General features: G+C 54.0%; 1 protein-coding gene across 1 annotated transcript; it reads left to right on the plus strand.

The window, feature by feature from the left end:
- Window positions 1-1,966: 1,966 nt before the first annotated feature.
- On the plus strand, window positions 1,967-18,050 carry FN3KRP (fructosamine 3 kinase related protein). Its single transcript, XM_003913627.4, has 6 exons — window positions 1,967-2,173; window positions 6,780-6,931; window positions 10,384-10,475; window positions 12,625-12,707; window positions 16,321-16,443; window positions 16,689-18,050. The coding sequence occupies exons 1-6, from the start codon at window positions 2,033-2,035 to the stop codon at window positions 17,025-17,027; spliced, it is 930 nt and encodes a 309-aa protein (XP_003913676.1). The 5' UTR covers window positions 1,967-2,032; the 3' UTR covers window positions 17,028-18,050.
- Window positions 18,051-19,780: the final 1,730 nt, after the last annotated feature.

The following is a 19,780-nucleotide window of genomic DNA, read 5'->3' on the forward strand; positions in this document are numbered from 1 at the left end:
AGTCGAGATCGACAAGACAGACTCCCAGCCTGGGCGACAGTTGAGACCTCACTCTAAAAACCAAAACGGTCAAGGCCATAGATAAAAACAGGCACATCCACAGGCCCTGGCTGAGAGGAGGAGCATACAGGGAGGGGTTCACGCACTCCACGGCCTTTAGAGTACCTTTTAATTCTCTCATTCTTCTCTAAAGTGTTCCTTGGTTTATCTATTACCATTTGTAGATTTTCATCTGTTCTTTTTTTTTTTTTTTGAGATGGAGTTTTGTTCTTGTCACCCACTCTGGGGAGCAATGGCACCATCTCGGCTCACTGCAACCTCCGCCTCCCGGGTTCAAGCGATTCTCCTGACTCAGCCTCCCAAGTAGCTGGGATTACAGGAGCCCACCACCACGCCCGGCTAATCTTTTTTGCTTTTTAAAATTGTGAAATGCAGTATACACACAGAAAAGTGCGTGAACACACACATACATACCATTTAATAAATAATTATAAAGTGATCCACCTGCCTTGGCCTCCCAAAGTGCTGGGATTACAGGCGTGAGCCACCGCGCCCGGCCTCAGGAGAGGATTTGTGTTTGCTTCTCCCAATGTCCGGGGAAGCGAGATTTCCTATTTGCTTTAGACTAAAATCTATACTTGAATTTTTTGTTTACCGTAGGTAATATTAATTAGGGTTGTAATCCATGCAAGGGCCGACTATGGGAACGGTTTCTATGAACCATCCTTTGCTGAAGGCTGAAACCTCTTCGTCTCCTGGCAGAGTTCCTCTTCAGGCCTTCTTGCAGTTAGTTCATCCTTGTGTTGAGAGCTGTGTCAGGGTTCTCCAAAGAGACGGAACCAGTAGGATGTAGACATAGATCCAGGACAGGAGACGGACGGGGGGAGCTGGCGTTTGCAATGACGGAGGCCGAGAAGTCTGTGAGCGGGAGACCCCGGGACTCGGGTAGCCGGGCTCAGCCCAGGTCGGAAGGCCTCGGAAGCGGGGAAGCCGAAGCCCTCCGCACGACCCACCCCGAATCCTGCCTTGTCAGGTGTCTGGGAATTCCTGGCCAGCCCAGCTGACGCCTGACACTGGCCGCAACAGCAGGGGTACCGTTGGCTGTCAGCCTCGGGGCCCAGGTCTAGCGGAGGTGTCTCCACTGCACCTGCACCCCGAGCGCGCCCGCCACTCCCTGTTCTCGGGTTCAGCAAACGCCCGGGGAAAAGCAGAGTCTTTTTTTTTTTTTTTTTTTGAGACGGAGTCTCGCTGTGTCGCCCAGGCTGGAGTGCAGTGGCGCGATCTCGGCTCACTGCAAGCTCCGCCTCCTGGGTTCACGCCATTCTCCCGCCTCAGCCTCCGAGTAGCTGGGACTACAGGCGCCGCCACCACGCCCGGCTAGTTTTTTGTATTTTTAGTAGAGACGGGGTTTCACCATGTTAGCCAGGATGGTCTCGATCTCCTGACCTCGTGATCCACCCGCCTCGGCCTCCCAAAGTGCTGGGATTACAGGCTTGAGCCACCGCGCCCGGCCAAAAGCAGAGTCTTAACATTCTCGGCTCCCGGTACCCACACCTTGGGCTGACGTCCCTTGCTATTGGGTCAGCTCTTTGGAAAATATTATTTTAACTATTTCCATCAGCATTTCCACTTGTTTTGTGCAGGAGGGTTGAACCCAAACCGTCGGGGTCGGGGTTGGCGGGACAGGATGAGCGGACCCCCGGGTCGGCCAGGCCCCGCCCCCTGACGTCATCTCCCCCACCCAATCCCCCGCGCCTACCTGCCTCCCGGCCCCTCCCCTTCCCCCCCGCAATCCCAGCGCTCAACTCCGCGGCCACGCCCCGCCCCTTCCCGCCACCCAATCCCTGTGCTCGTCTCTGCGGCCAGGCCCCGCCCCTGCTCGCTTTTCACCCAATCCTGGCGCTCTTTCTGCGGCGGGCCCCGCCCCCACCCGCCCCCGCCCAATCCCCGTGCGGTCTCACGTCTGCCTGCTCGGCCGCCGTCTCCCGCGTCTCTGCCAGGCCCGGGGCGGGTCCGCGGCCGCGGCGGGAACATGGAGGAGCTGCTGAGGCGCGAGCTGGGCTGCGGCTCCGTCAGGGCCACGGGCCACACGGGGGGCGGGTGCATCAGCCAGGGCCGGAGCTACGACACGGATCGAGGACGAGTGTTCGTGAAAGTGAACCCCAAGGCGGAGGTCAGGCCGCGGGTCGGGCGGGCCGGGGGACCGGTCTCCGTCCCGGGGAGGGTCGCGGGCCTGGGCGCGGGGCGCGGCCTGGGCTTCTCCCGCCGGAGGCCGGGGCTGGCTCTCGCGGGCCTGCCGCCGCCGCCCCTTGGGGAGAACCCTTTGCGCGGGGCGAGCGGTGAACGGTGAACGGCGACGGCGGAAGCGTCCGGGGCGTCCGGACGAGTTTGCACCTGCGGGGAACTGTCCGGAGCAGGAACCGCGGCCGCCCCACGCCTCCTGTTCTCCGTGAACTTTCGGGGGCGCTGCGGGCAGTGGGGCGGGTCTGGCCGCTGCAGTCTTGCTCCCGGGGTTCGTGCCCTGCGGTGCTGGTTAAGTGGGGTCGTTCTAGCCGGTGAAGCGGGTTAAGTCCTCAGCTTCCGTGGCTCTGGAGGTGCCCGTCCCCCGTGAGCCTCGGCCAGTGCGTTGTGAAACGGGGCGAAGGTGCTGCCCCCAGGCCAGCTGCTGCGCCTCACCACGCCCTGGCGGGCTCTGTCCTTCTGTTAGATTCGTTCTCTGGCCGGGCGCCGTGGCTCACGCCTGGAATCCCAGCACTTTGGGAGACCGAGGTGGGTGGATCACGAGGTCAGGAGTTCGAGACCAGCCTGGCCGACATGGTGAAACCCCGTCTGTACTAAAAGTACAAAAATTAGCCGGGCGTGGTGGCGGGCACCTGTAATCCCAGTTGGCTGGAGGCTGAGCAGATCGCTGAACCCGGAGCAAGGCTGCAGTGAAGCGAGATTGCACATCGCATCTGCCTGGGCAACAGAACGCAGACCCCGCCTCAAAAGCAGTCGAGCGCCGGTGTGTCGCCTGTAATCCAGACTTTGGGAGTAAGTCGATGACGACGAGGTCAGAGATCGGCATCATCCTGGCTGGTCACCTGCGAAACCCTCGCCTACTAAAAATACGTTAGTAGCCGGCTTAGGTGTGGTGGGCGCCAGTCCTGAAGATTTGGGAGGCCGAGGCAGTGAGAATATGCTGAACTCCGGGGCGGGAGCAGCGAGCCGAGATCACGCTTCACCGCACTCCAGCCTGGGCACAGCATAAGACTCGTTCAAAAAAAAAAAAAATCATTCCCAGTTATTTACGTTTAATTCCAAGGACTGAATCCCACTTTCCATGATGTGGGATCATCTTATTCTGGAACACGGATGTTCTCTAAAGACTCCCCTTCAAACCTTTGTTCTAGAGAGATCAGCTACGGGTCATCCTGTACGCGGGCTTTTGAGATCGAGTCTGGCTCTGTCACCCGGCTGGAGTGCAGTGGGTCGATCTCAGCTCACTGCAAAGCCAGCCCGGCTTACTTCATTCTCCTGCCTCAGCCTCCAGTAGCTGGGACTACAGGCGCCCGGCCACTCTCTCCGAAGTTTTTGTGTATTTTAGTAGAGACGGGTTTCACCAGAAAATTGCCAGGATGGTCTCGATCTCCTGGATCTGATCCGCCTGCCTCGCCTCCTTAAAGTGCTGGGATTACAGGTTTGAGCCACCGCTACCGCCTTTTTTTTTTTTGAGACAGAGTCTTGCCCTGTTGCCCAGGCTGGAGTACAATGGTGCAGTCTCTCAACCTCACCTCCCTGGTTCAAGTGATTTTCCTGCCTCAGCCTCCTGAGTATCTGGGACTACAGGTGTGCACCTGGCTAATTTTTGTATTTTTAGTAGAGACGGGGTTTCACCATGTTGACCAGGCTGGTCTTGAACTCCTGACCTCAGGTGATCCACCCGCCTCGGCCTCCCAAAGTGCTGGGATTACAGGCGTGAGCCACTGCGCCCAGCCCAGGCCTGGCTAATTTTTACATTTTTTGTAGACACAGGGTCTCACTATGTTGCCCAGGCTGATCCCAAATTCTTGGCCTCAAGCGACTCGTCTGCCTCGGCCTCCCAAAGTGCTGGGATTACAGGTGTGGAGCCACCTCACCCAACCCACAGTCCATTCTAAACACTTTGTAAATATTATTATCACTCCTTAAGAGACAAAAGGTTACTGAGAAAGAAGATAAGCACTGTGTAAGCAGAATTTTCAAAACATTGTCTTTATAAAATAAAGGGAGAACTGGATCCTAGCTATACTTTTACTAGAGTAACTACTTGAGGAGAAAATAAGGGGTAATACTGAAAACAAAATGCAGAGAGATGGGAAGGAGGGTCTGTGGACCAGCTAGAGGCCAAGGCTCCGCCACGGAAATATCCACCTGGATGTAGCCCTAAGTTTCTTACTAAAGCCAAGAACACTGATCTCCAGAGTAGACCCAAGGTACAGTTAAGCATCCGCTGGGGTGCAGTAGTACAAAAGATTAACATAAGGGAGGAGGATGGGAGAAAACCAATTACACAAGGATGCGAGGGACAGATAAGAATAATCAAGAGGAGGTCAGGCACAGTGGCTCACAGTGGCCTGTAATTCCAGCACTTTGGGAGGCCGAGGTGAGCAGATCACCTGAGGTCAGGAGTTCGAGACCAGCCTGGGCAACATGGTGAACCACTGTCTCTACTAAAAATACAAAAATTAGCTGGGTGTGATGTCGTATTCCTATAATCTCAGCTACTTGCGAGGTTGAGGTATGAGAATTGCTTTAACCTGGGAGGTAGAGGTTGCAGTGAGCTGAGATTGTGCCATTGCACTCCAGCCTGGGTAACAGAGTGAGACTCTGTCTCAAAACAAAACAAAAAAGGGCTGGGCACGGTGGCTCACACCTGTAATCCCAGAACTTTGGGAGGCCGAGGAGGACGGATCACCTGAGGTTGGGAGTTCAAGAACAGTCTGGCCAACATGGTGAAACCCCGTCTCTACTAAGAATACAAATTTAGGCCGGGCGTGGTGGCGCACCCCTGTAATCCCAGCTACTTGGGAAGGTGAAGGCAGGAGAATCGCTTGAACCTGGGAGGCGGAGGTTGCAGTGAGCCGAGATTGTGCTATTGTACTCCAGCCTGGGCAACAAGAGTGAAACTCCGTCTCAAAAAACAAACAAAAAAACAAAACCACCACAACAAAAATACAAAAATTAGCCAGGCATGGTGGCGCGCACCTATAATCCCAGCTACTCCGGAGGCTGAGGCAGGAGAATCAGTTGAACGCGGGAGGTGGAGGTTGCAGTGAGCCGAGATTGCGCCATTGCACTCCAGCCTGCTGTGTGACAGAACGAGACTCCATCTCAAAAAAAAAGAGTGTTCCAAGCAGCGGTGACATGGCAGCAATGGTGGGGCACTGAGGCTGAGGAGGTGGGGACTCTGAAGAACTGAAAGAAGGCTGAGACAGCTGGAAGTCAGGAGCATGAGAAGAGTATGTGTATCTGTGTGTATGTTGTGTGTCCATCTGTGTGTACATTGTATGTATGTTGTGTGTGTGCATTGTGTGTCTGTGTGTGTGTAAGAGTGGAGCCCCAGGTGAGGATAGGAGAGTGGGCAGGGCAGTGGTGTGTGTCGCAGGAGAAAAGGAAAGGCTGCTGGCCCTGACCTCTTCTGCAGGGATCACTGCTGTGTATGTTGTGTGTGTGTCTATGTGTATGTTGTGTCTGTATGTTGTGTGTGTATGGTGTGTCTGTGTCGTGTGTATGTGTGTGTATATGTTGTGTTTCTGTTGTGTGTGTATATGTTGTGTGTGTGTTGTGTGTCTGTGTATATGTTGTATATGTTGTGTGTGTGGTTTGTGTCTGTGTGTGTAAGGGTGGAGCCCCAGGTGAGGATCAGAGAGTGGTCAGGGCAGTGGTGTGTGTAGCAGGAGGAAAGGAAAAGCTGCTGGCTCTGACCTCTTCTGCAGGGATCACTGCTGTGTATGTTGTATGTCTGTGTCTGTGTGTATGTTGTGTGTGTGTGTTGTGTGTATACGGTGTGTCTATGTCATATGTGTGTCTATATGTGTGTGTTGTATGTCTGTGTATATGTTGTGTGTGTGGTATGTGTCTGTGTGTGTAAGGGCGGAACCCCAGGTGAGGATGGAAGAGTGGGCAAGGCGGTGGTGTGTGTAGCAGGAGGAAAGGAAAGGCCGCTGGCTCTGACCTCTTCTGCAGGGATCACTGCTGTGTGGTGAGCAGGGGGACCGAAGGGAGGAGTCACTGTGGTCCTGGGGATTCGGATGGAAACGGCATCTCAAGATGAGGTGGTTTCCAGTGCTAGGTAGGAGGTGGCATAGAACTTGGTGGTCTATGCAGGTGAAAAGTGACCCCAGGTCACTGGCATAGGCAGTCAGGGTGCCGCCTGCAGCTGAGAGGCTGTGTGGAACAGGACTGCAGTTGAGGTGTTGTCTGAGGACACCGACAGGTAACCCACGTTCGAAGTCCCGCTGTTGCCAGATCTTAGTGCCTTTGGCTTTCCTCTCCCCAGAGAACCCCCCGATTCAACCATAGCACACAAATATAGTCCAACACTGGCAAGCTGAAGTCCTGTTCTTCCAGTCCAGCCTCTGAACCTGTAGCCTCCGCTGTTGGCAAGTGCCTTGGAAAACACTGTCCATGTATATGGAATCCTGTCAGGATAGTCTTGGTTTGAAGTTGTAATGCCAGAGGAAAACGTATCTACAGAACCTTCCCGGAAGTAACCTTGCCTCCCCCCATTTCCACTTCCTCTGGTATTTTTCTGACAGGCCAGAAGAATGTTTGAAGGTGAGATGGCAAGTTTAACTGCCATCCTGAAAACAAACACAGTGAGAGTGCCCAAGCCCATCAAGGTTCTGGATGCCCCAGGCGGTGGGAGCGTGCTGGTGATGGAGCATGTGGACATGAGGCATCTGAGCAGGTGCGTCTCCACAGCACCCCTTGGCTGGCTTTATTACCTGAGCAGGTGCCCTCCACACCACCCCCAGGCCGGCTTTATTACCTGAGCAGGTGCATCTCCACACCAGCCCCAGGCCGGCTTTGTTATCTGAGCAGGTGCGTCTTCACACCAGCCCCAGGCCGGCTTTGTTATCTGAGCAGGTGCCCTCCACACCAGCCCCAGGCCGGCTTTGTTACCTGAGCAGGTGTGTCTTCACACCAGCCCCAGGCCGGCTTTGTTATCTGAGCAGGTGCGTCTCCACACCAGCCCCAGGCCGGCTTTGTTATCTGAGCAGGTGCCCTCCACACCAGCCCCAGGCTGCTTTTTACCTGAGCAGGTGTGCTCTTCACACCTCAGCCCCAGGCTGCTTTGTTACCTGAGCAGGTGTGCTCTTCACACCAGCCCCAGGTCGGCTTTTGTTATCTGGAGCAGGTGCTGCCTTCACACCAGCCCCAGGCCGGCTTTGTTATCTGAGCAGGTGCCCTCCACAACGCCCCAGGCCAGCTTTGCAGAGCTACCTGAGTGAGGTGCATCTCCACACCAGCCCCAGGCCGGCTTTGTTATCTGGAGCAGGGTGCCCTCCACACCAGCTTCTCCCAGGCCAGCTTTTTACCTGAGCAGGTGTGTTTCACACCAGCCCCAGGCCGGCGAGTTACTTCCGAGCAGGTGCTCTCAAGACCAGCCCCAGGTCGGCGAGTTATCTGAGCAGGTGCTGCTCACACCAGCCCCAGGCCGTGGGGTTTTTGAGCATTCGAGCAGGTGCCTCCACACCACAGCCCCAGGCCAGCTTTGTTACCTGAGCAGGTGCATCTCCCACACCAGCCCCAGGTCGCTTTTGTTATCTGAGCAGGTGCCCTCCACACCAGCCCCAGGCCAGCGAGCACTTCCTGGAGCAGGTGCTGCCTTCACCAGCCCCAGGCCGCTTTTGTTATCCGGGAGCAGTGCCCCCACACCAGCCCTCCCAGGTCAGTTTTGTTACCTGAGCAGGTGTGTGGCTCACACCTCAGCCCCAGGGCCGCTTTGTTATCTGAGCAGGTGCTGCCTCCACACCAGCCCCAGGCCGGCTTTGTTATCTGAGCAGGTGTTCTCCACACCAGCCCTGGCTGGCTTTGTTATCTGAGCAGGTGCTCACACTCCCCAGCCCCAGGCCGGGCTTTGTTGGGCCCGAGCAGTGTGTCTTCACACCAGCCCCAGGCCGTGTTTTCTTTGTGAAAGATCTGAGCAGGTGCGCTCTTCACACCAGCCCCAGGTCGGCTTTTTGCTTACCTGAGCAGGTGTGTCTTCACACCAGCCCCAGGCCGCTTTTGTTATCTGAGCAGGTGTGTCTTCACACCAGCCCCAGGCCAGTTTTGTTATCTGGAGCAGGTGCTGCTCTTCACACCAGCCCCAGGCCGGGCTTTGTTATCTGGAGCAGGTGCCTCCACACCAGCCCCAGGTCGCTTTGTTACCTGAGCAGGTGTTCTCACACCAGCCCCAGGCCAGCTTTGTTACCTGAGCAGGTGTCTTCACACCCAGCCCCAGGCCGCTTTGTTATCTGAGCAGGTGCCCTCCACACCAGCCCCAGGCTGAAGCTTTGTTACCTGAGCAGGTGTGCTCTCACACCAGCCCCAGGCCGCTTTGTTATCTGAGCAGTGGTGCGCGTTTTCACACCAGCCCCAGGCCGGGCTTTGTTATCTGAGCAGGTGTCTCCACACCAGCCCCAGGCCGGCTTTGTTACCTGGAGCAGGTGTGTCTTCACACCAGCCCTGTGCCAGCTTTGTTACCTGAGCAGGCGGCTTTCACACCAGCCCCAGGTCAAGCTTTGTTATCTGAGCAGGTGTCTCCACACCAGCCCCAGGCTATGAGCATCTGAGCAGGTGTGTCTTTCACACCAGCCCCAGGTCAAGTTTCTTTGTGCTATCTGAGCAGGTGCTGCTTCCACACCAGCCCCAGGCCGGCTTTGTTATCTGAGCAGGTGTGCTTCCACACCAGCCCCAGGCCGCTTTGTGCCATTCGAGCAGGTGCTGCCTTCACACCAGCCCCAGGTCGCTTGTTATCTGAGCAGGTGCCCTCCACACCAGCTCCCAGGTCGCTTGTTACCTGAGCAGGTGTGTCTTCACACCAGCCCCAGGCTGCTGTGAGCTACCTGAGTAGGGTAAGGTTTTCACACCAGCCCCAGGCTCGGCTTTGTTATCTGAGCAGGTGCCCTCCACACCAGCCCCAGGCCAGCTTTGTTACTTCCGAGCAGGTGTGCCTCACACCAGCCCCAGGTCGCTTTGTTATCTGAGCAGGTATCGCTCTCCCACACCAGCCCCAGGTCGTTTTGTTATCTGGAGAAAAAGGCTCTCCACATTCAGCCCCAGGCCGTTTCTTTTGTTATCTGAGCAGGTGCCCTCCACACCAGCCCCAGGCCGGCTTTGTTATCTGAGCAGGTGCCCTCCACACCAGCCCCAGCTGACTTTCTTTTCCAACGAGTGGTTTCTCTGATGACTGAAGCTTGTACTGGGGGCATCATTTTAAGGAGTGTGATGCACAGAGCCCGTTATTCCACATATCATGAGTTCTGCAGAATGAACGGCAGGCACTCTCTGCAACCAGGGGCGGAAGCAAGAGGAATCTCCCAGAGTGAGATACTGACCAAAGGCCTTGCTGCGGGCCGGGCACGGTGGCTCACGCCTGGAATCCCAACACTTCGGGAGGCTGAGGCGGGTGAATCACTTGAGGTCAGGAGTTTGAGACCAGCCTGGCCAACATGGTGAAACCCCATCTCTACCAAAAGTACAAAAATTAGCCAGGCGTGGTGGCAGGTGCCTCTAATTCCAGCTACTCAGGAGGCTGAGGCAGGAGAATCACTCAAACCCAGGAGGCAGAGGTTGCAGTGAGCTGAGATCGCACCACTGCACTCTAGCCTGGGCAATAGAGCGAGACTCAGTCTCAAAAAAGAGAGGAAAAAAAAAAACCCCATTGCAAACTCGGACGAGGCTGGGAAAGATTGTCAAATAATCAACATCTTTATCCCCCTCTTGCTTCACCAGAACCGACTTTCGGTCCTCAAAATGTCCGACCTACTAGCTGGACACGGTGGCTCACACCTGTAATCCCAGCACTTTGGGAGGCCAAGGTGGGCGGATGACTTGAGGTCAGAGTTTGAGACCAGCCTGGCCAACACAGTGAAACCCCGCCTCTACTAAAAACACAAAAAATTAGCCAGGCGTGGTGGCAGGTGCCTGTAATCCCAGCTACTCAGGAGGCTGAGGCAGGAGAATCGCTTGAACCTGGGAGGTGGAGCTTGTGGTGAGCCGAGATCACGCCACTGTGCTCCAGCCTGGGCGACAGAGTGAGACTCCGTCTCGAAAAGAAAAACAGACGCTCTCTGTGTGTCCTGAGACTGAGCAGTGGGTGTGTTGCCTTTTTCTGTGTATCGTCTGTTTAGTTGCTGCCTTTTGATTTGACAGTCATGCTGCAAAGCTTGGAGCCCAGCTGGCCGATTTACACCTTGAGAACAAGAAGCGTGGAGAGACGCTCCTGAAAGAGGCGGGCACAGTGGGTATGGCACTGCGCGGGCCGTGGGTGCTCCTGCCTAGAGGAGGACGTTCAGCTAGGGTGGGCTCAGGTGGGGCCGTGCAGCAGCCATGGGAGGGTCGGACGTGGGCTGATGCCAGAGCAAGGGAACGTCAGGCTCGAGCCGCATCTCAGTGCACTGAACACGGGGAATGTGATACATCTGTTGTGTCCTAAATGCATTTGAAAGACAAAACATTTGCTGGACGCGAGATGCGCCTAGTGTTACAGTTGCTTTTACCTCTCGTTCCCGGGAAGAGTGTAAGCAGAGGCTCTCTGGCTTTCTATAAAAAGCCAGAGCTTGGACCACAGGGTCTGTTCCTGTAAAACAGTCATACTTGAGGTTCAGAATTACAGCCATCGTGTCTGACCTTTCTAGAGCGTAACGCGCTGTCAGGATTGAGAGAATTTTCCGGTATTGTAATCTGCTGACATTTGGAATCTGTGCGCAGCCCACGTGGTAAATGTGGGCAGATTAGCTGACGATCGGAACAGATCACCAAGGGTCTGCTGTATGAGACGTGCTGTTAGGCAAGTCTGTTCTGTGAGGGTCCATGACGGGTCCCCCCAGGCTGCCTGTGTGGCGAGGATCCACTGAGAGGCCCCCCAGGTCGCCTGTCCTGCCCCTTCCTCCAGTCTTACGGAGTGTAGTCCATTGGGATTTTTCTTGAGTTAGGGAGACTGCAGAGGAGTGAGCTTATTTCTTTTCTTTTTCTTTCTTTTTTTTTCTTTTTTTTTTTGAGATGGAGTTTCGCTCTTGTCCTCAGGCTGGAGTGCAGTGGCACAATCTCGGCTCACCGCAACCTCTGCCTCCCGGGTTCCAGCGATTTTCCTCCCTCAGCCTCTCAAGTAGCTGGGATTACAGGTGCCTGTCACCACGTCCAGCTAATTTTTGTGTTTTTAGTAGAGATGGAATTTCACCATGTTGGCCAGGCTGGTCTCGAACTCCTGACCTCAGGTGATCCGACCACCTCAGCCTCCCAAAGTGCTGGGATTACAGGCACAAGCCACGGCGCCCTGCATGAGATTATTTCAAAGCACAGTAGTTTATTTGACATGCATGGCACCAGGTTTGCCACTGAGAGCCATCCTTTCTGATGGATTGGGGACAGATTCTTTTTCCTCTTTATTTTTTATTTATTTATTTTTTTTTGAAACAGAGTTTTGCTCTTGTTCCCCAGACTGGAGTGCATTAGCGTGACCTCGGGTCACCGCAACCTCCGCCTCCTGGGTTCAAGCGATTCTCCTACCTTAGCCTCCCTAGTGGCTAGGATTATAGGCGCCTGCCACCACGCCTGGCTAATTTTTCTTTTTTTTTGAGACGGAGTCTCGCGCTGTCGCCCAGGCTGGAGTGCAGTGGCGCGATCTCGGCTCACTGCAAGCTCCGCCTCCCGGGTTCACGCCATTCTCCTGCCTCAGCCTCCTGAGTAGCTGGGACTACAGGCGCCCACCACCGCGCCCGGCTAATTTTTTGTATTTTTAGTAGAGATGGGGTTTCACTGTGGTCTCGATCTCCTGACCTTGTGATCCGCCCGCCTCGGCCTCCCAAAGTGCTGGGATTACAGGCGTGAGCCACCGCGCCCGGCCTGGCTAATTTTTCTATGTTCAGTAGAGACGGGGTTTCACCATGTTGGGCAGGCCGGTCTCAAACTGCTGACCTCTGGTGATCCGCCCACCTCGGCCTCCCAAAGTGTCTTTTTCCTCTTTAAGAACATCCTCCTCTTTTTTCTCCTGTCACAGTGTGGTCCTCCCCCACACCCCTGCGTGTCCTGTTGGGATGCGAGACAGATCCCCTGAGAGGTGCCCGCAGGCTCCCTGTCCTGTGCGTGTCCTCTGGTTCCTGTTGGGATGCGAGACAGATCCCCTGAGAGGTGCCGCAGGCTCCCTGTCCTGTGCGTGTCCTCTGGTGCCACTGCTTGGGAGCAGCCAGTGTCTTTGATGCTGACATCTGCTGGAGCAGGCTCTGTTCGGGGTGTTCGGTGAGCTGGTGGAGACCCAGGCCCTGTTTGTCTCTGGCAGGGGCATAAGCTGGTAGGTGCTCACTGACGTCGTGTCTGAAGGTAACTCAGTTTAGAGAGTGGGCGCTGGGATTTCTTGGAACTGATTTTCTTTCTTTTTTTTCTTTTGCTTGCAAGGGAGAGGAGGTGGGCAGGAGGAACGGCCCTTTGTGGACCAGTTTGGGTTTGACGTGGTGACGTGCTGTGGATACCTCCCCCAGGTGAGTGCACAGCGTTCGCCTCTATTTCACAATCAGGTCAGCAGTTCAGACACAAGGGTCGGGGGAACACACCCCCTTCCTTTTTTTGTGAGCTTTAGTAAAAGTATTTGCACCGTTTTTTCTTTGCTGGTGTTTGAGAGGTTGACGTGAGATTGACCCACCTAATATGCTAGGTAAGCATGAAGAAACGGAGGAGGAGCAGCAAGTTAGGAGCTGGATTTCCAGGTGGGTAAAAATGAGGGAATTTCACAAATGTTTTGTTTTAGGTATACTAAACTCTCAAAGAGGGTGCAATGACAAGGGTTTGTTAGCTTTTGGTTGTATGATTTGATGGTTGCTTCCCTCCACGTTTCAGCCTGGGGAGTGCTGCCCGATGCCCAGCACGTGTGGCATGGACAGGGCTCCCGTCCTATCCTCGGGAGGAGGATACAGATGAACTTAGAAAACTTCCGGGGTTTCCTGGTGGGCACGGGGGCAGTAGAAAGACTTTGAAATGGGGACGGTTGTCCAGAAACCTGCTTAGGGGCGGGGAGTGGTGCTCTCTGGTCCTGCCTGCTCTGGGGGGGTTTTAGCCAGCTCTGCCCCTTTCTCTCGTGGCTGTACTCACACTATGTGTGTGCACGTGTGTGTGCATATGTGTATGCATGCATGTGCGTGTTTGTGTGTGCACGCATGTATGTGCATATGTGCACACGTGTGTGCATATGTGTATGTGTGCACACGTGTGTGCGCATGCTGCGTGATGCATGACGTTGGCGTCCTGTGCTACCCCAGTCTCGTGTGTCTGTCTCCCTTCCCTCCTGGGTGGTGAGCACCTGTGTCCTGGATGTCCTCTCTCAGGGTCCTTCTCAACGGGGCTCCGTGTGACTTTTCCCGTCACCACTGTATGGGGAGGGGCTGTCTGGACAGATGTCAGAAGTGACCCACGGGTTCGGGGCAGGTCAGCCAGCTCTGGCCTCGGTACTCCAGTGTGAGTGGAAATTAAGAGGAAATGTTAGCCAGTTAGTTAACAAAAAATTGTTTTTTTTTTTTAAATATAAAAAAGCCCTGGTGGCTCTTGCCTGTAATTCCAGCACTTTGGGAGGCTGAGGTGGGAGGATTGCTTGAGCCCAGGAGTTCCAGACCAGCCTGGTCAACATGGCGAAATCCCCTCTCTAGTAAAAATACAAAAAAATTAGCCGGGTGTGGTGGTGCCTGTAGTTCTAGCCACTTGGAAGGCTGAGGTGGGAGGATTTTGCTTAAGCCTGGAAGTTCAGGCTGCAGTGAGCCGAGATCGTGCCACTGCACTCCAGCTTAGGTAATGGAGTAAGACGTTGTCTCACAAAAATGAAGAAAGAAAGAAAATGTTCTGGGCCGGGCACGGTGGCTTATGCCTGTAATCCGCAGCACTTTGGGAGGCTAAGGCGGGCAGATCACCTGAAGTCAGGAGTTTGAGACCAGCTTGACCAACATGGCAAAACCCCGTCTCTCCTAAAAATACAAAAAAATTAGCCGGGCGTGGTGATGGGTGCCTGTAATCCCAGCTACTCAGGAGGCTGAGGCAGGAGAATTGCTTGAACCTGGGAGACGGAGATTGTGGTGAGCTAAAATCACACCACTGCACTCCAGCCTGGGTGACAGGAGTGAAACTTCATCTCAAAAAAGAAAAAGAAAAAAATAAAAAGTAAAAAGTAGTACAGTGAGATATCTTTTGTTACATATTGAACCTGTAAAGACCAAAAAGTGTGCTGCATGTGTGCCAGCCAGAGCACGAGGGAGCAGGCACCATGGCACCCTGTGACGCGAGTGTGACTTGGGGCAACGATCTTTATGGAGAGGAACTTGGCGACGCCTATCAAAAAAATTTTAAATTTAGTTTAAATTTAAATTTTAATTTTAAAAGATAGAGTCTCACTCTGTTGCCCAGGCTGGAGTGCAGTGGTACGACCATAGCTCATTGCAGCCTCAAACTTTCTGGGCTTAAGCCATCCTCTGCTCCAGCCTCCCATGTCGCTGGGATTACAGGCATGCACCACCACACTTGGCTAATTTTTAATTTTTTTGTAGAGACAGGTCTCACTATGTTGCCCAGGCTCGTCTCAAACTCCTGACCTCAAGTGATCCTCCCACCTCAGCCATGCAAAGTGCTGGGATTACAGATATTGGCCACCACTCCCGTCCCCCTTTCAAATTTTTTATTTTTTATTTTTTTTGAGACGGAGTCTTACTCTGTCGCCCAGGCTGGAGTGCAGTGGCCGGATCTCAGCTCACTGCAAGCTCCGCCCCCCGGGTTTACGCCATTCTCCTGCCTCAGCCTCCCGAGTAGCTGGGACTACAGGCGCCCGCCACCTCGCCCAGCTAGTTTTTTGTATTTTTTAGTAGAGACGGGATTTCTCCGTGTTAACCAGGATGGTCTTGATCTTCTCACCTCGTGATCCGCCCGTCTCGGCTTCCCAAAGTGCTGGGATTACAGGCTTGAGCCACCGCGCCCGGCCTCAAATTTTTAAAAAAAATTTATTTATTTTTTGAAATGGAGTCTCTCCGTCACCTAGGCTAGAGTGTGGTGGTGTGATCTTGGCTCACTGCAACCTCCAGCTTCTGGGTTCAATCAGTTCTCCTGCCTCAGCCTCCTGTGTAGTTGGGATTACAGGTGCCCGCCACCACATTCGGCTAATTTTTGTATTTTTAGTACAGACGAGGTTTCACTATGTTGGCCAGGCTGGTCTCCAACTCCTGACCTCAAGCGATCTGCCCGCCTTGGCCTCCCAAAGCGCTGGGATTACAGGCATGAGCCACTGCACCTGGCCCCTCTTTCAAAATTTTAAATGGACTTATGCTCTGACCCAGTAATTATCCTTCAGGGTTTATTCTGCAGGCATATTGACACGTATGCAAAATGGCACAGACACAAGGGTATTTGCTGCACCACTCTTGGTACTATGATAAGGAAAATCCAGAGGACCGCTGGGTGAAGTTCTGGTGCATCATCTGATGAACTGTTGTCAGCTGCTACAAAACAATGTAAAGAAAGCAGGAGTAGGGCCGGGTGCGGCGGCCCACGCCCGTAATCCCAGCACTTTGGGAGGCCGAGGCGAGTGGATCACCTGAGGTCAGGAGTTTGAGACCAGCCTGACCAACATGGCGAAACCCTGTCTCTACTAAAAATACAAAAAAATTAGCCGGGCGTGGTGGCAGACGCCTGTAATCCCAGCTACTTGGGAGGCTGAGGCAGGAGAATCGCTTGAACCCAGGAGGCGGAGGTTGCAGTGAGCTGAGATCGCGCCCCTGCACTCCAGCCTGGGTGATGAGAGCGAAACTCCATCTCAAAAAAAAAAAAAAAAAGAAAGAAAATGTTCTAGAAGCCTCTTCATTCTTGGAAGGCTACAGAGCGGATCCTGAAGCATCTCCATGCTTCCCACTGCTCCTGGGATAGGATCTGAGGTCTCAGCATGTCCATGAGACTCCAGTTCCCCCCGGGATGTGGTTCCCCCCTCAGTCTCCTGTGACTGTCACCCCTTCCACGTGCCGCCCCTGCAGCCCTCTCCACTTTCAGATCCTTGTGGGTAGCTGAGCTCTCCCTCACTTCTGGCATTTTCCAGTGAACTCTGCTTTTGCTTTTGCTGTTACTGTGCAGGTGAATGACTGGCAGGAGGACTGGGTTGTGTTCTATGCCCGGCAGCGCATTCAGCCCCAGATGGACATGGTGGAGAAGGAGTCTGGGGACAGGGAGGCCCTCCAGCTTTGGTCTGCTCTGCAGGTGAGCGGGGCCTCACTGCACGCCCAGCACCTGCCACACGCCCCTCTTGCCTGAGGTCGGGGAGGTGCCAGGGCAGGTGAGGCCACCTCTGAGTCTGGTTCTGGATGGGAAGCGGGTGCCTGGCGGTGTCCTATCCGCTGCTGCCTGGGCTGGGGGCAGGCACCTGGAGTGGTGCTTAGGGAAACATGGGCACTCCTCGTGCATGCTTTGATCAGTTTGCTGAGACTCCATTTTCCTCCCTGCAGTTAAAGATCCCTGACCTGTTCCGTGATCTGCAGATCATCCCAGCCTTACTCCACGGGGATCTCTGGGGTGGAAACGTAGCAGAGGATTCCTCTGGGCCGGTCATTTTTGACCCAGCTTCTTTCTACGGCCACTCGGAATATGAGCTGGCAATAGCTGGCATGTTTGGGGGCTTTAGCAGCTCCTTTTACTCCGCCTACCACGGCAAAATCCCCAAGGCCCCAGGATTCGAGAAGCGCCTTCAGTTGTATCAGCTCTTTCACTACCTGAACCACTGGAATCATTTTGGATCGGGGTACAGAGGGTCCTCCCTGAACATCATGAGGAATCTGGTCAAGTGAGTGGGCCTTGCTCTGGAAGGGGCCTCAGAGGTTTCTCCACAGTCCTCTTCAGGGCACATTCTTGTTTCTTCACATGGCCGGAGTAGCTTTAGACCAACGCAGTAGCTTATTTCCAAGCCTTGCAAAGTATATCATACCTGAGAGGAAAGGTTTTGTCATCCCAGCGTTGACCACTTTGTGGGGGTTTGTAGGTAGAGGGAGCCGCGCTGGAGGCAGGGTGTGAACACAGGGATGTGTGGAGTGTGGGTGACTCTGAGCCCCACTGCTGCTGCAAGGTGGAGAAACTAAGTGATCTCCCGTGGGGCGGGAGAGGGTGTCTGGTGCACAGGGAGGTGGCCGGTGCTCCTGGGCACTGCTGCTCGTAGGGCACCTTCCCGCCGCTCCTCCCAGCTCTCCCGTACGGGAGTGTCTCTGAGCTGCTCGTAGGGCACCTTCCCGCCGCTCCTCCCTGCTCTCCTGTACCGGAGTGTCTCTGAGCTGCTCGTAGGGCACCTTCCCGCCGCTCCTCCCTGCTCTCCTGTACGGGAGTGTCTCTGAGCTGCTCGTAGGGCACCTTCCCGCCGCTCCTCCCTGCTCTCCTGTATAGGAGTGTCTCTGAGCTGTCTACGTGGATGCTTCTTGGTTGGCCAGACTTGGGCGTAGACCTGAAACCATCTTACTAAAAGCATCTTAAAATGACCAATTCCAAAATCAAGCATATTCCCGCTTCTTCCTGCATGATCCCTGGGCTCTGCCACAGGCTGAGCAAGTCTGTAAACGGATTCTGGGAGAGACCAAGCCGCTGGCCGTAGGGTGTCCGTGGGTAAATCCAGGAGTCTTCATTGCTTCTGTTATGACCCCATCTCTGCCGTTTTCTAAAGCTTGCTGAGTTGTCCTTCCTTTGCAACATTAAAATACGTGCTGAACTAATATTTTTCCTTCCTTCAGTATTGTAGTAATGAGAAATATTTCATGAATGGCATTGATGCTAATAAATCCTTTGCGCAAAAATTTGAATAAACTTTCAGTGGTTTCAATAATGTACAAGATTGTATATTTCTCTCATTTATTGTAATTCAGTATTTAGTTGTTTGCTGAAAAACTTTTGTAATAAGATTTTGTGACAATAAACAGGCACAACTAGTGGTTTTGTTGTTGTTTTTAGAGACAGGGTCTTGTTCTGTTGCCCAGGCTGCGGTGCAGTGGCATGATCATAGCTCAGTGCAGCCTCCAACCCCCAGGTTCTAGCAGTCCTCCCATCTCAGCCTCTCAAGTAGCTGGAACTACAGGCGTGCACACCACACCCAGCTAATTTTTGTATTTTTAGTAGAGACGAGGTTTTACCATGTTGCCCAGGCTGGTCTCGAACTCCTGAGCTCAAGCAATCCTCCCGAGTGCTGGGATTACAGGCCTAAGCCACCATGCCTGACCCAACTGCCCTGCCCTGCCCTGCCTGTTAGAGTCTCACTCTTTCCAAGCTGGAGTAGTGCGATGGTGCGATCTCAGCTCGCTGCAACCTCCGCCTTCCACCTTCTGGGCTCAAGCAGTTCTCATGTCTCAGCCTCCCGAGTAGCTGCAGTAGCCGGTGTGTCACCATGCTGGCTAATTTTTGTATTTTTATTTTTTATTTTTATTTTTATTTTTTTTTGAGACGGAGTCTCACTCTGTCGCCCAGGCTGGAGTGCAGTGGCCGGATCTCAGCTCACTGCAAGCTCCGCCTCCCGGGTTCACGCCATTCTCCTGCCTCAGCCTCCGGAGTAGCTGGGACTACAGGCGCCCGCCACCTCACCCGGCTAGTTTTTTTGTTTGTATTTTTTAGTAGAGACGGGGTTTCACCGGATTAGCCAGGATGGTCTCGATCTCCTGACCTTGTGATCCGCCCGTCTCGGCCTCCCAAAGTGCTGGGATTACAGGCTTGAGCCACCGCGCCCAGCCTAATTTTTGTATTTTTAGTAGAGACTGGGTTTCGCCATGTTGCCCAGGCTGGTCTCGAACTCCTGAGTTCAGGCAATCAACCCGTGTCAGCCTCCCAGCTGTTTCTTTCTTTTTAAGATAGCGTCTCGCTCTGTCACCCAGGCTGGAGTATAGTGGTGCGATCTCAGTTCACTGCAGCCTCTGCCTCCTGGGTTCAAGGGATTCTCCTGCCTCAGCTTCCCGATGTAGTTGGGACTACAGGTGTGTGTCACCACACCTGGCTAATTTTTGTATTTTTAGTAGAGACGGGATTTTGCCATCTTGGCCAGGCTGATCTTGAACTCCTGGCCTCAAAGAATGTGCCCGCTTCGGCCTCCCAAAGTGCTGGGATTACAGGCCTGAGCCACCATCCTGGGTCTAACTATTGTTTTTAAAATCCTTTAAGGGTCAAGGTGCTCAAGCCTGTAATCCCAGCACTTTGGGAGGCCGAGACCGGGCGGATCACGAGGTCAGGAGATCAAGACCATCCTGGCTAACACGTGAAACCTCGTCAAAAATAAATACAAAAACTAGCCGGGCGAGGAAAGCGGGCGTGCCTGTAGTCCCAACTACCCAGGAGGCTGAGGCAGGAAAAGGGCATACACGCGCCCGGGAGCGGAGTTGGCAGGGGGGCAGAACCCCGCCACGACCCCCCCAGCGGGGAAAAAAGGAAAACCCCCATCAAAAAAAAAAAAAAAAAAAAAAAAACTCTTTTTAACCTTTTCTTTCTGTTAGGCTAAAAGGATAGCTCAGAGCTTCAAAGAGCAGGACTAGCCTAAGAACTGTCTGTGATATTTGGCAGAGGTGCAGCGTAGCTGCTA

This window comes from Papio anubis, chromosome 17 (genome assembly GCF_008728515.1).
Source record: "Papio anubis isolate 15944 chromosome 17, Panubis1.0, whole genome shotgun sequence".
NCBI classification, from domain to species: domain Eukaryota; kingdom Metazoa; phylum Chordata; class Mammalia; order Primates; family Cercopithecidae; genus Papio; species Papio anubis.